The sequence below is a fragment of the Micropterus dolomieu genome, linkage group LG08, assembly GCF_021292245.1.
Source record: "Micropterus dolomieu isolate WLL.071019.BEF.003 ecotype Adirondacks linkage group LG08, ASM2129224v1, whole genome shotgun sequence".
Taxonomy (NCBI): Eukaryota; Metazoa; Chordata; class Actinopteri; order Centrarchiformes; family Centrarchidae; genus Micropterus; species Micropterus dolomieu.
In genome coordinates, this window is record NC_060157.1 from 13581746 (window position 1) to 13597295 (window position 15550).

General features: G+C 42.3%; 1 protein-coding gene, 1 long non-coding RNA gene and 1 pseudogene across 4 annotated transcripts; 2 read left to right on the forward strand and 1 right to left on the reverse strand.

Moving 5' to 3' along the window:
- The window catches only part of LOC123974696, a 14917-nt pseudogene extending 7073 nt beyond the window's left edge, over positions 1–7844 (forward strand).
- A 962-nt stretch (positions 7845–8806) lies between these two features.
- si:ch73-233m11.2 (NACHT, LRR and PYD domains-containing protein 12) lies at positions 8807–13437 on the reverse strand. Of its 3 annotated transcripts, none has more exons than XM_046055956.1 (9): positions 12785–13437; positions 11103–12699; positions 10847–11008; positions 10559–10732; positions 10285–10458; positions 9908–10081; positions 9640–9813; positions 9373–9540; positions 8807–9253 (listed from the first exon to the last, which is right to left on the reverse strand). In XM_046055956.1, the coding sequence occupies exons 2-9, from the start codon at positions 12686–12688 to the stop codon at positions 9184–9186; spliced, it is 2682 nt and encodes an 893-aa protein (XP_045911912.1). In that variant the 5' UTR covers positions 12689–12699; positions 12785–13437; the 3' UTR covers positions 8807–9183. The 3 variants fall into 3 exon arrangements, with proteins under 3 accessions (XP_045911912.1, XP_045911911.1, XP_045911913.1); XM_046055955.1 differs by having other exon boundaries at positions 12897–13436; XM_046055957.1 differs by lacking the exon at positions 12785–13437 and having other exon boundaries at positions 11103–12362; positions 12454–12583.
- On the forward strand, positions 13092–14277 carry LOC123974930. The gene is made up of 3 exons (XR_006825964.1): positions 13092–13250; positions 13399–13655; positions 13939–14277. It is a non-coding gene; the product is annotated as an uncharacterized LOC123974930 (long non-coding RNA).
- The last annotated feature ends 1273 nt before the right edge of the window (positions 14278–15550 follow it).

Here is a 15550-nt window from a genome sequence, read left to right on the forward strand (position 1 = left end):
CAGTTCAGCCTCACAGAGGCATTAGCATAACTGCAGACCAGCAGTCTTGTTTTTCAAGAAGAACAAGTAACATTGTTCTGTTTTTTCAAATTGCTCTCTTGTCTTTCATTTCAGGTGGCGATTTACCTTTTACCTGGGGGTTTTTATCTATGCCATTCGCCATCTGTGGGTGGTGAGTTGAATGAGTGAATGCAGAATATTGATACTGTTGCATGGAAGTGTTGCATAGCTTTTGTTGATCTAATCACACAGGCTTAATCATGTGCACAATTGTTTCTGTTTTTATTAGTCGCCCTGGCTGTGGGACACCAGACAGTGTTGGTACAACTATCCTTTTCTGGTTAGTAGTTTTTATTTTATTAATCATCCTATGTTATGACTCTGATCTGTTCAGTGCCCCAATGTTGGTATTATTACATATTTTTAAAATGTGTTTTTGCTTCACTTCCTCCCAAAGCATGTGAGTCCTGCACAGTTCAACTACTATGTAGTTGAGCTGGCTTTCTATTGGTCTCTATTGGATGTTTTCCCCGTTCATAGACATTAAACGTAAGGTGAGTCAACAATGGCTTAACTAACAATATTGTGCTGCCTCTCAGTAGACCTCCTAAGTACTTGCCACCTTTTGTATTGGAACTGTTTTGCCAGCTTTTCAAAATATCTTCATGTCATATCCATTTTTCTTTATTTATTTGGAAGTATGTTTACAGGGTTGACCTCTCACACCATTTAATGTTTCCAGTGTATTAAAATTTGCTTATTATTATGTGCTCTAGCAGAACAGTTTAGACAATGAAATGCTGTTGTGCCATAAGGATTTACAAAGCATCTCATTTATAGCTTCAGATCATCCTGTCATCCCAGTATTTAAACAAAGCCTTTCAGTTGGTGTTCTGATAGTCTTTATGAATGTACAAAAGACCAGCAGTGAGGATTAATCCATAACACATGTAAATTTGAGTGCAAGTAGCACAAGCATCTTATTTACCAACAGAAATGTTTATGTGGATTTTGAGCTTTTTAGAAAGAACATACTTTTTATAAATTGAGAATAAAATGAGTCAAAAAAGTCAGAAATCACTGTGTGGCTGTAGAGTAGTGAACCTCAAATCACTGTTGATTATTTGCTGGGAAATTAACTGAGGTTTTGGCTATTAGCAGGCACTGACTTTCAGCAGTGGAGAACATGATAAACATCCCTCTCTCTCTTGTGTCATCTCTTTTCATTTCACTATTGACAGGATTTCTTTGTCATGCTTGTCCACCACCTTGTCACCATACTGCTCATCACATTCTCCTATGCCAAAAACATGCTAAGAATTGGCACTTTGGTCATGTGTGTGCACGATGCATCCGACATCTTCCTTGAGGTAAAGAACTCGGTGATGAAGATTTTCACCTGTTGCAAGAAGCAAATATGAGGGTGTTTTAACTTAACAATGCTAAGCGCTGTTTCGGAAAATGTAGGCAAACACAGCTGAGAACACACGAGCATGGAAATGATACCACTGTGAGCTACTTGTCCTACCAGTTTGACAGAAAAAACACAACTGTTATTAGCATTTCAGTGACAAAATGTCATTAAAATACAGCAGTACAAGGTAGTAAAGGCAGTTGTGAGCTACTACCTGTCTGACAGGAAAAACACAGCTTTTAACATTTCAATAACATGTCATTACTGGAAAACAGAGATATTGGTGTGATATTTTATTGTTGTGAATCATTAATGCCTTATTTTTTGTCCCAAAGGCTGCCAAGCTCTCCAATTATTCCAAGTACCAGAAGCTATGTGATGGCCTATTTGTGGTGTTCAGCATAATCTTTTTCCTGACTCGGCTTGTCATATATCCTTTCTGGTGAGGCAATGAGAGCTCATTATATATCAAATTACACACTGTCACATGTTTAACTGTTTCTTTATTAACTAAAAGTTGTAATACTAACAAATTCAGAGCTCAAGTAACCTGTGTAATGTGTATATTTGTTGCAGGATTGTTAACAGTGCTCTGATTGAGAGCTGGGAGATCGCCGGGCCATACCGGGCCTGGTGGTTGTTCAATGGGTTGCTGTTGGTGCTGCAGGCTCTTCATATCATCTGGTTCTACTTCATCACTTGCACTGCTTTCAAAGCAATAATGAAGGGAAAGGTAAGACTGGCTGGCTATTCTTTGTAGTAAAAATTTTAAGCCATGCTATCTAGGGGTGTGCATCTTCACTGGTCTCACGATTCGATTACGATTATCAGGTCAAATATCTCGATGCATCACCTCAAAGGTGGGAATTTCTGGGGACCTCATTACCAGAAGAAAAAGTATTTGTAACAATTTAAAGAAGTAGGAAGTAACAAAATGCAGATATTTAATGTTACTTCATATAAATGTAGCTAACATTGCATAGCATTATTATTACACTGTTATTACTGACCTCTGCTGCTGCTATTTTTATTTCTGATGCTACTGTTATTAGTAGAGTCAGATGGGGGTTGAACTACGCATTTTACAACACTCCAGCCAAGCCACGTTCACGCCACCTTAATATATTTGTTCCTTTTTTTGTCTCGTCTAGTGTAGTTACATGTTTGTGTCTTGTCTAGTAAGTTGATTATTGTAATCTTGTATTGAGCACCATGGGCCTTGAGAAACGGCATTGGGTTCATTGTGTACTCGATATGTAGATGAATGACAACAAATGATATTGAACTAGCAGCCATAAAACGTGCTGCTCAGCTTCCAGACCGCAGTCTGAAAAGAAGATGTTAACTAGCGCTGTCTTCACTTTTCCACTAGTTGGAAAACGACAGACTAATTAACGGATACACTGTGACCTGCAATGTACACTTACTGCCAGACTGAAATGTAGCGCTCATACTTTCCTCTGCTCTGCTGCTTTCACCGTCACCTACTGCCACCTGTCACATAGCTTTGAAGAATGAGCAGAGGACGCTAGCGAAGCACTACCGTATGCTTATTAACATTGATTTTATTGATCATGTGAAAGTTTAGTGTGTGGAGTTTGCATGTTCTCCACGTCTGCGTGGGTTCTCTCCGGGTGCTCCGGCTTCCTCCCACCATCCAAAGACATGCGGACTAGGTTAATTGGTGACCCTAAATTGTCCTTAGGTGTGAGTGTGAGTGTGAGAGGTTGTTTGTCTATGTGTGGCCCTGCGATGGACTGGCGACCTGTCCAGGGTGTACCCCGCCTTTCGCCTGATGTCAGCTGGGATTGGTTCCAGCCCCCCGCGACCCTGTACGCAGGATAAGCGGTTGACGATGGATGGATGGTGAAAGTTTAGTAGCAGCAGTCATTCATTCAACAGCTGTCTGTTTGTGCCTAACAGGGAGAACCACACGTCTCTGTTGTGTGCACCGCACAGAGGGTCCAGAGCTGCACTTCTGCATTTCCGAGTTCCGCCTTTTTTGTTCCGTCAACATTACGTTATCAATTAACCTCTAGATAATAGATTATTGACATTTGTGAATTGATTCATAATCGATGCCGACTTGGACGATCAATTATTTTTCACACCCCTGTAATGGGAATTCCATGAGTACCATCTCCAAACACAGTCATGTAATTAATGTTACTCACTGAGGGCCTCTGGTTTATCGGGTACTGGGTACTGGGTATGTGATGTGTCCAGGGGATCATGTCTTTCATTGTTTACAACATGTACCTGGCTGTACTAGAGCTGAATGTCTTTCCGATAGATTTAGATTGACTGTCCTCCAGTGGTAAGATAGTGCTGACCCTAAGATTAGGATAAAAGCTGCATGTGCTAAGACACTGCAGCTCACTTGGATGATACCCTGATGCGTGTGTCCCAGTGAGTTCCTTCTCCAGAAGACCTGAATAATATTCACAGAAAGACAAGGGTTTGCCTAAGCTGCTTATTTGAAAATTTGAATTGCCATCACAATTTAGCCGTTATAGGCAGGATCACACACGTGAGAGGACTCTGACACTCGGAGCTGAAGGTAAAACCGTGCACGGCTGGAGTCTGGGACTCTAGACTTCAAACCTCTCCTCCAAACTATAGGTGAGACGTTGAGGGCCTGGCGCCTGAGTGTCCGAGGCTCGCTTACTGCTGTGATCCATAAGAACCTAATGGCTGGCAACACTCTCTTTTTGGTGAGTAGGCTATTCAAGTGAAACGTTTCTCACTACCCAACAGGGTGTCCGTGACAGATTTGTCAACAGGTCACGCTGTGTGAATCGACAAAGCTTTGGTGTAAAAGTACTATAGTCTGGAAATCACTGTTGGACAGTGGTTTTCCTATAGGTCTGGGACCTTACTGTTGCACAGTGTTGTGTTTTGGGTCTGCGACCCATAATAAAAAGAGAGGTATGTGAGTCACAGGACTCACTACAAAATTTAAGTAAAAAGGGTTTTTACTTAGGGTTGGTATTCTAAGGGAATACAAAGTAAATATACAGTATTGTTGAATGCTGAATATGTTAACTGCAGATATATGAAAAATTGAGTGAGATCTGAAAACTGCCTTGTGTGAACGAATTGCGAATGAGAAAAAAAAAAATAGAACATGTGTGAATGTTGAAAAAAGGCTTTTGTAAACAGGTACAAAAAAAACTTTTTCAGTATAAAGGCTTTTCAATGGTATAGAATATAAAGACTTATCAAAGACCAAATAAATTCTAAAGTTAAATTTTTACTACAGTTGGGTCATTTGGGATTTAAGAACTAAACAAAGAAATCACTTTGTTCCAGACTGAAATATCTCATGAGGCTGACATTTCTGTTTGTTAGTAAAATATCTTGACAGCTGTTTGATGGATTGTCATGTCTGAGTTTGATGATCCCCTGATTTTTCATCTGGCACCAACTGCACGTCAAAATGTCCCTTTGTCCAGTGAATTATATCTACTCAATGAATTTTTGCAAGATTTTGTACAGATATTGTTGCCAGACGCAGGCATGCAAACTGGTCAGGGGTCAAAAAAGGTGATCCGCAAGCAGAGAAAGACACAGAGACAGTGTAAGGCCCCCTCCACATTACTGAGTTTTCGTTTGAAAACGGAGATCTTTTGCTATGTTTGCACCTCCCATCCAGACTAAAACGGTGAAAAACAAAGACCTAAAACAGAGAAGTTTGAAGACGCTACCGATCCTGTTTTTCGTTTTAGAACTCCAGAGAGCATTTTAGTGCGGACAGGCAAAAATGGAGTACTTTAAAAACAATGACTCAGGCGCTCGCGTTTGGCTCTCTGATTGGGTCTCATTAGTCATGCAAAGTAGAAACACAATACTACTGACAGAGTTTTTAACTCTGTATTTTTATAAAAATATTTTGTACCATGCAGATAACACTTATAGCCTACACTTGTACTGTGTATGTCGCCCTATTTACTTTGCGATGACTCCCAACCTATTTTCCGCCACCACAGCTGCATTACATTCAGTAACAGTCCCAGCTCGTTATTGGTCCATGCAAAATACAATCTGGTGTGGTTCTTCATCTGTGGTACTTTATTCGTTCGCCAAATCTTCTGTAACTACGGAAGAGAGAGACTACCTGCTTCATGTTTACACTGGCACACGCATGCCCAGTGTACGTGAATGGCCACTAGATGTGCGTTTTCAGTCGTTTTAGTATAGATGGAGATCAGTTCTGATACGCAGCTAAAACGCTGGTGTGGACGGAGATCGTATTTGTTTTAAAACTATAAACAGAGTAGTGTAGATGGGGCCTAAGAGGGATTTGTTTTAAGCTTACATGTTGTATAGATAACATACATTCGTCTACTGCAACAAGAGAAAGAGACCGACACACAAGGGCGTCACTTTGTGTTGAAAATTAGTGGGGACATAAGGGGTCAGATTAAGGATGTGAAGATACACTTAGCACGAGATGTGGCGATGCACCATATTGGTGTCTCAAGAACAAGATGTGACAAGATTTTAACACTATTTTCTAGAAATCATCAATCCTGAAAAAGATTTGAGTTGGAGGGGTCTAAGCGTCTTCCCCCGGAAATTTTTGAGCATTCAACACATTCTGGTGAATGTTCTGCACCAATTCCAATTTCCTACATCAATTTATGATGGAAATGTTTTTATTTATGTAAAGGGAAAAACAAAATTCAGGTGGTAGGTGAAAAATTAAAATCTAAAAATGATACAGAATATAATGCAGAAAGGCTCTCAGTCATTCTGTGTTGCTTACAGATAGGTTTCTCCTGTAGATCAACTTTTCTCATATAATATCATCAGCACACATGCTGGCATGATTTAGTCGTCCCTCCTCTTTTGTCATGCTGCACGTTTTTGGGTCATTGTATAAGAAGTAGCTTATTTTAGCTTTGTCAAAGCACTTTAATTTGTTATTTAACATTTCTTGTTGCAAGCTATTTTTCAAAGCATATTTAACAAATCCTTCCAAAAAGTGATGGGGACATAGCGTCGTGTAAATAACACCGATGCCCACACGTTTCGTCCTGTTACTGTAAACTACATAACATCCAGGGGCGAGTTCAGCACCGACAAAACGTAGCAAAACGTTTTTTTGAATGGAAAGGGTGGTGCCTCGAACACCCTGTTGTGTATGCAAGTTCTCTGTATTTCCCTGCCTTTTTAACGTCGTCCTGTTTACAAACTTGTCGCAGCTGATTGGGTAACATCTGTGACACGCCCACCAAACAGAAGAAAACATACATCAAATCCTGTTGCGGAACGTTGCACAACGTTGCAAGGAAATATGTCGTCAATCCTAAAACGTTGCAAACCGGTGCTAAACGTTTTGAGATTGGACTCGTCCCAGGTTGCTGGCAGCCACTAACGTCCACACGTGTTCAGCTGTCAGACTCCGCAGTGAGCGGACTTGAAAAAAACCCCGCCCTACTCTGCCTCTGATTGGCTGGTGGGTTGAGTCATTAGGAGTGACCTGCTGGATTGGTTAGGCACAGCCAGTTGTTAGTTGCATAGCTCATGCAGAGTAGAAATAACTGAGTTCAATCTTAAAACGTTTTGCACTGGTTTGCAATGTTTTCAGATTGAACGACATGTTTCCTTGTTAAATTGTAATAACTTGGGTGCAAATGTATCTGCATCTAGCAGCATTGTCATCAAAATTTTGCTTTATGCCAAATATCTGTAAAACTAATGACTATATCCTTATCCTGAGCTGTACTTTGTGTTTAATGCTAATTAGAAAATGTCAGCATGACTATGGTAAAACATTACTTGCATCAGCATGTTCAGCATCCTCATTGTGAGCATGCCAACAGCCTCAGAGCTGATATCGCGGCTGTACACCTGTAGTGTTTTTGCTTTCTTTGCTATTCCTGTTCGCAAAACTGTCATTCCTATTTGTGTTTTCATGTTACAGGTGTCAAAAGATGACCACAGCGACCTAGAGAGCAGCTCAGACGAGGAGACGAGAAGTTGCAGTAAGAATCCCAGTCATACCCGAAACCCAAAGGACAGCAGTCACACTGGTATCCTCAATGGAGAAACTCACGGGCATTGAGTACGATGAGGGGGATATGTACTTCCAGTGTGGCTTTTATGGCGTTTTTCCATTACCAGCTCAACTCGACTCGGTTTTGGCCCGCCGTCCTCCGTTTTCCATTGCAGATAGTACCCCTCAATGTAGCTGGTCGTTATAGCAACGCCACACACAACTGCCGCAACCTAATGTTCAATGCGACACACACACACCAGCGACCCACGAACAGCTGTCTCTTGATATAAGTCAAAACGTTTAACCATTACTCCGAATATAAAGACAGATAAGTGGTATGAAAACTTTCCAGCTGTGTTTTCCTCTGCTGTTGTTGCTGCAGCGGCCTGTGTGACGGAAGGAGCAGAGGGCTCTGTGAGCGGGCGGCTGGCCGGCCTCACACGCTCCTCCCGCGGGTTGGTGCAGGCTTCCCCCGGCGCCACTTGCGGAGCAAGTCAACTCCGAAAACTTTCAAGCACATTTTTGTTCCGCCATCACTTTTCGTAAAGCTGTCAATATTCGCAATCTACACAGTTGATTTCTCACCTCAAAACTTCTCATAAGTGGATTTAGTGATGAAATAACGTATGAACATTGTAAAATATCAAACTTTCTGTTGCTGGCCCGTTTGGCCAACGCAATGATGATGCAGTGAATAGTGACGATTCTCTATGACTAATCAGTAGTCTGCTGTAGTCTAGCATCGCCTCAGCTCGCTTGGAACCGCGACGGAGGTGATAGGAAAAAAAGTACCTGGTAGCAGGCACAGGTACAACTTATCCACAATGGAAAACCAAAAAAGGCGAGTAGAGTCGAGGCGTGTCGAGTTGGTACCATGCAGTGGAAAAGGGGCTTTATTCACCTCCTACGTGCCTGTGTGACCCGTCTTGACCACCTGAAAACCTTATTTTTTCACTTTTTCCTTTGTTGTTTAAATGGATAGAAGACTTGAATGCAGGGGAAGTTCATGTGTGGAATAAAGACTTGTCTTACTAAGTCAGTTTTACACTTTGTGAAGTTTACATCTGCTTTTGCTTACAGAAGTAGACAGAAAATGTGTGTGTGGTCTATTTGCACCTCGCTGTATGTGTGTGTGTGTTTTCAAAGTTAGAAATTGCAGCAGATGCGTAACAGTCCATTTCTACACTGCTACAGTCAAAACTAATTGTATTCATGTAAATACATTTTATTAGCAAAGTCAGTAATATATTTTCCAGCTGAAAAACAATCACTGCATCTGCCGTACTGAGTATACTGATTACTCTGTAAGCTTGAAAAACCGAAATGGCAACTATCATTCTTAATATACCAAAGGTTTCTTAATAAAACATTGTATCAAATCCAGTGACGAATGTGTATAATCTTTATTATGTTATGGATGATGATCTTGACTGTGATGAGTAGAGCTGCAACTGACGATTATTTTCATTAGTGAGTCATCGTTTGACCTATAAATAGCAAAAAGTGTCAATCACAAGTTCTTAAAAGTCAGACCCAACCGTCCAAGCCTAACGATATTTCTTTTACTTTTGTGTAAGTCAAAAGAAAAGCACATTTTCATAGTTAAGAAGCTGGGGTAAGTGAATGTGCCCCAATGTCATGATTTTTCTGCAGATCGACAAATGCATTTATCCACTGATTGTTTCCGCTTTAACAACAGCATGGCAGCACTCATGACAGTACTGCATGGGATCCTCTTGCGGCCTTTGAGGGGAATTCATCCTCTTTAGTATCTTATCTTAACACACTCTTCCAGCACGTCAAAAACGTCTTCACTGAAGTCGTTGTACTTCAGACTGAAAAGAGTTGGAGACACAAAAAGTAGTTAGATGCTAGTTTAAAACGCCTTGTGCTGAGAAACTTTATGTAAAGTGCACTGGCTCAAGATGGTTTAACTGAAGTGAATCGGGCTTACTTCATCTCCTGCATGTTGTGGCTGCCCTGCATGACTTTGATGAGGGCTGGGACAGACGCATCGGTCAGTGAGTTGTTTCTCAGGTCCAGGCTCTTTAAAGTCTTGCTGGCTCTTATAGCAGCACACAAGTCCTCAACACAGGCATCAGTCAAACCGGTCATTTCAACGCTGCAATAAAAGAGACTTGAATGTAGTGCACACTGCAATGTGGTCATGAAAAAAAAAGATATAAGGAGAGTGTTTTAAAAAATAATTTTGTCAGCTCACATCAGTTCCTCCAATTGGCAGCTTGGATGTGCAACAGCATCCCAAAGATGTTTAACCCCTTGGTCTCCTACTTCATTGATACCTACAGCCAGAGACTTAAGTCGAGTAACCTCACTTCTCAGCACTGAGCCCAGTTCCTTGAAGACCGAGTGGGTTAACTCGCATTGTGTCAAGCTGTAGGGTGCAGCAGAATATAAAGATACTGTACTTTTTCTTTACCAAGACAGGTGGCACTTTATCACTGAAAAGACAATACAGATGACTCTACCGGAGTTTTTCCATTGGACAACCAAGTCGACTGAGGGCTTGGCAGAGCAGCAGTGCCCCCTCCTGGCCCAAATCATTCACTGACAGGTCCAGCTCTGACAGAGAGCAGTGCTCTGACATCAAGGCCTCCATCAAAGGAGCACAGCAGGTACCTGTCAGCTCACTATCAAAGAAACTAAGATAGAAAAAAAGGTCACCAATGGCAGAAAACTATAGATGTAAAGGAATGATTTATCACACACATTCTGTTTGCTTTTTTGGGGGTGATTAAGAGACACTTTCAGGAGGTATTTTGAAAGTCCTTTTCACTTATCAATTCAATCAGCATATCAAAGGAAAGGAATTCACTGCAGTTTTATCATCTTGAAACAGACTTACTTGAGGCTCTGTAGTTTACAGAGTGGGTGTTGCAGGGATTTGCACAAAGTCTCCACTCCACTGTGACCAATCGCGTTTTGTGTCAGGTTCACTTTTCTCAACTGTGATTGGCCAGAGCGCAAAGCTGCTGATAAAGCCTCCATGGATGCAGCAGTCAACATGCAGCTTTGTAGCCTTTTTAATGAACAAAATAAGGTCATTCATCAAAACTAAAAGTCAACACATAAATAGACAAACAAACAAAATACAATACTACAATTTTTAGAGTACGTACTGGAGCTCCTGCAGTTTGCAGTGAGGACTATGCAGCGCTTTGCACAGTTTCGTAAAGCCCTGGTCCCCAATCTCATTAAATGTCATGTCTAACACACACAGCTGAGAGGTGCCTGAGGTCAGGACAGACCCCAGATCTTCACAGCTTGCCTCTGTCAGTCTGCACACTTTAAGTCTGGGTAAATCAAAATGAAAATATCAAGGACTTATTAAATGAACTGGGCTATTTCTGCCTATGAGAAATATCTGTTCACATAAAATTGAAAAGAATGCCTTGAGCTAGATTTACTTTAATATGTGCAGCTTGCAGTCTCTGAGTCCAGCGCAGAGAATTTTGAACTTTTCATCGCCGAGGCCGGTGTGAGAGAGATCCAACTCCTTGGTGGGTCCTCTGCTGAGAGCTGAAGCCAGATGATTGACAGCCCCAGTACTCAAGTAGCTGTCTAACAAGCTGGTGGACACAACACAGCGATCTTACATATAACAGCCAACTAAACATAAAATGAATGATGCCTGGACATGTATTTATTTTTACCATGACTTACGTGATCTTATGTGACAAGCTCATAGTTGGAGCCAGCCTCTCTGCTGCCTCCTCTGTCAAATTCTTTGTACGATACAGATTCAACTGCTCTATCCCTCCGAGGCACGTGATAACATAATTTAAAGCTACACAGTCCTGGAGGCTGAGGTCTCCATAGCTGATGCCCGTTCGCGCTGAGGGGGTGATGATCTCTTTCACCAAACTCTCATTTTGAGCTTGATGAAGCAGATGGAAGCAGTGGTGGTGCTGGTCTTTGTACCATCCCTTCAGTGTCACCTCTGAGCTGCTTTTAAGCCAGCATTTGAAATCCATGATGCGATCAGTGTTCCACTCCCCCAGCAGGGTCTCCAGCGGTCTGCGCTGAATTGGCTCTGAGAGTCCTGCCAGGAAGATATCTAGAAACTTTGCACGGCCTTTGTGCTTTTCCACCATCTTCTCCATGCCCTCAGACGGTGACGTGTCCAAAAAGAAAGACATGGCCAAGAGGAACTCCTGCATCATTTGGGAGTGGAAGGAAAAGACTTCCGACTGGTGACCATCTACTTGCAAGAAAACACCAAGTGTGGTGAGAAACCGTTGAAAACCAAAGGAATCTATTTCCTCTTTGGTACAGCTCGAATGCTGGTCAAGGGTGCAATGAGACGCCATCTTGCTGAGGGCAAGCACTAGTTCTCTGTTGCAGGCCTCGTTCAGCGAGAGCGTCTGAATCAGGTGGACCAGGATATCTACATACAGCTGAGATAACGTCTCAGGAAGTTTTGCTCCAGCATCCATCAGAGACTTGTATATAGAACAGACTGTCCAACAAAATCTTGGGGTGGTACAGATATCATAAAAGCCTAGAGTCCTTTCCATGTGCGTAAATGCTTTGTTGGCAGCAGTTGGGTCAGTAAAGAACCCGTTAAAGTAGGCCTCTCTTTGTGGCCTCAGAAACCCCAATACATCCACCCTGGTGCCACTCAGAAACTTCAGACATCCTGTCGGCCTGGATGCCACCACGATGGCAGCTCCTTTCAGCAGTGACCCATGTAGCAAGCTGGCCACTAAACAGGACACTGAGACCGCCTGGCTGGGGTCAGAGCAGAGGGTGTGGACAGAAGGGTCCAGGCTGCGTTTGTACCGATCCAGATCATCAAAAACAAACAACACATCCTCAGGCTTCTGCAGAACCAGGTGCATGGACTCAGGAGAGATATGACCGTGATGGTGTAGCATTAACGCCTCCAAGGAGTGCATCCGGTTATCAAGAGAATTAAACTCCCTGAATTGGAAATGGAAAAAATAAGAAAAGTTTTGAAGGTGTTCTCCATTTGCCCAGTCCACTACTAGGTTCTCCAAAGCAGTGGTTTTACCTGATCCTTCAGGACCGACCAGTACCACAGTCTTGATTTCACCAGACAGAGCGGCGTGGATTGCATGATCAAGGGTGGGTGAGTTGTCTTCTACATTACTATCCGTCACCTGAGCTTCAGAAGTCAGCGGGGATATGTACTTGTTGTTTATCACACTGACTGACAGCTCTCCACCAAGAAGTGTGGACATGCCCTTTGACCTCAGGATATGAGTCAGCACTGAGTCTTTGTCCATTGTGTAAATAACTGTTGTGAGAAAACATAAAATATAATTGACTGTCAGCATGACAGTCTGCAGGCAACATATCATTCATGTCTGCAAATAAATTACCGTGTAATGATTATCTGCTTTGGAAGCTGTCCACCAACATGTCTCACACAGAGCCGTCTCACAGTAACAGAGCAATCACTTTTCAAAACACGTAAATGGAAAGTGCAGTTACCTTGGACGCAGTGATGTTAAAAAAACAAAACAAAGCAAAAGTCGTAAGGGGAAAAAAGTAAATGCAGACAGACTTCTGATTTAATGGTGGGTTACGCCTACAGCGGGAATGCAGCAACAGTCGCACACAAGCTTGCCATAACCTCCCAATTAGACCAGGAGCTGCTCAAAACAGGAAGTACCGTGTGATTTTCAGCCCTGCGCGTTGCCTTACAGACAGGAACCGGTAACGCCAAAAATCCTAACGCAAAAGTCAGTTTGAATGTGTCCTGCCAGCAGTAACACTGCAGCTGTGTTAACATACTCCTAAATTAAGTTATACGTAGAAAGAATATGTGTTGTAAAGAATATACTGGTAAGTACATTTACTCCAGTACTATCGCCTACTTGAGTAATTCCATTTTATGCTTATTTATACATGTGCTCCACTCCATTTAAGAGGGAAAATTTGTACTTTTCACTCCACTGCTTTTATTTAGCTTTACTAGTGTTGCGTTTTTCAGAGTTTGAGAAAGGAGAGGGAGAGGCTGGGTCCGATGAAAATTAACAAGAAGATTTAAAGGCAGGGTAGGTAAATATGACAAACTAGCAAGAAATTGCCGGATTTTTGAAAGTATCCAACAGAGAAACTCCCACCGCCGCCCTTCTGGGCTCCTTTCAAAGCCACGCCCCCCAAATACGTGAACGCGCGTTGCCGACTGCCGGAGGACGAGCACAGTGTGACGAGCGGAGGACAGCGCGATGCAGGCTCACATCAGGGGTAAGAAAACATTTAACTTTATCGTTATTAAAATAAACAACTAACCCGGTTATTAGTACTCACTATCAAGCTAGCATGTTAATATTGGATAGGTTTAAAAATACTGACTTTGATTCACGAGCTGGCTAGCTAACTGTTTGAAACAGGTGGCTGTGCTAGCAGCTGCGGTAACAAAGGCAAAGCTAAAAACTGGCTAATACACATTTTCCGTTACCATCAGTTACACTACACTAACCTGTATTTCGTGTTAGACTCATAACTTGTACGTTCTTTTTCATGTTAGAGCTTCCACGGTGACAGCATTATTGTCTCTGATGAGAACTGCACTCCAGAGCCAAGCACAGACCGGGACAGGACCGGGACCGGCCTGGGGTCGAGGCGAAGCAGAGGAGGGAGGGCTGCCGGGGTCCGAGGAAGAAGAGGCAGGACGGGAAGGACGAGGTGCAAGCCGAGCAGCACATACCAGCGTCGAGTACTCCAAAAACAAATTTTTCCCAGTGTACTTGTTTCAGAGATTCTCAGGTGTTGTGGACAACATCCAGATTACAGTGTTTCCATACACCACACATGGCTGATCTTCCAGACCCAGGACAGAGTAACAGACAGTTTGTAGTGTGGCAGTGTGGAGCACTTAGACACAGAGTCGTGATACTGAGTTGCTGTTTCTGGAAGATATACAACTGTTCTCCTGATCCACTAGGACAATACAGAGGTTTAATCCTAGCAGGATGTAATCACCAACTGATACACAAATAATTCCTATATCTGTACTTGTGTTAGTTTTATTCCCAGGAGGGTGGAGAAAATACGAAGATATTTTTCCCTGTTCTGGATGTTATTTTCATTCTTTTTTAAATAAAAAAGAAAAATTTATCATTTTCAATGTTTTTTCTTTACACCTGCAGCATAAACAATCAAACTCCGTAAAATGTAAATGCTCCGTACTTGTATAGCGCCTTTCTAGTCTTTTCGACCACTCAAAGCGCTTTTACAGTACATCTGCATTCACCAGTCACACACATTCATACACTGAGCCTAAGTGCTCAAACGGAAACTAACATTCACACACATTCATATGGCGGAACAGCCGCCAGGGGCAAATATCTTGCCCGGGGTTCAGTATCTTGCCCAAGGACACTTCGACACGCAACCAGGGGGAGCCAGGGATTGAACCGCCGACCTTCCGATTAACGGCCAACCCGCTCTACCTCCTGAGCCACAGCTGCCCCGAAACAACTAAATTTATGTCTTATGTCTCCAATAATGACATCCAAATGTGGTATAACACTTATTATTAAATACTACTAAAACTAAAACCTATATCACAAATAGATCATTTTAAACATTATTAAAAATAAGTATATACAGGAAGACAGACAAGGTGTGTCCAGAGGCGTGTTGACTGATTATGAACACAGTTCAGACTTTGCATGTAGCATCATATCGCTGCTGTGGAGAGGATTAAATATATCACAATCACCTCTCTGACATGATTACCACATTTAAAAAACAACCATATTACTTTTTGTTTTATATTTTGCTGTATCTAGCAACACAGTTGGGGCAGGGACACCTGACTGAACCCCATGTTGACGGGGATCATCAGGTCTCCTGGTTCTGCTTCTAGGCATCTCCTCAGTAGTAGACAACAGTTGGAGGAGGAGGATGGCACTCTGGAGGTCTGTGATGTAACTGTAGTCCTTCTCCACCTTCAATGAGTACAAGCTCCACTTCCTGGACATTTTGTTTTACACCTTACTGTACTTGATAACACAGAAGCTCAGCTTAGTGAAAAGTTTGTAATACCTGACATCATTCTCTTATAGAGCAGTTAGCATTTCCACATAAAATGCAATCAAAACAATAAATCAGCACCATCTATCTGTATTCCTCAT

Coding starts and splice junctions, on each gene's coding strand:
- si:ch73-233m11.2 (XM_046055956.1), bottom strand. CDS start 12,688: ATGGACAAAGACTCAGTGCTGACTCATATCCTGAGGTCAAAGGGCATG. Junction 10,733..10,846: donor TGCAAGCTGCACATATTAAA/GTAAATCTAGCT, acceptor TGATTTACCCAG/ACTTAAAGTGTGCAGACTGA. Junction 9,814..9,907: donor TGTCCAATGGAAAAACTCCG/GTAGAGTCATCT, acceptor TGCACCCTACAG/CTTGACACAATGCGAGTTAA.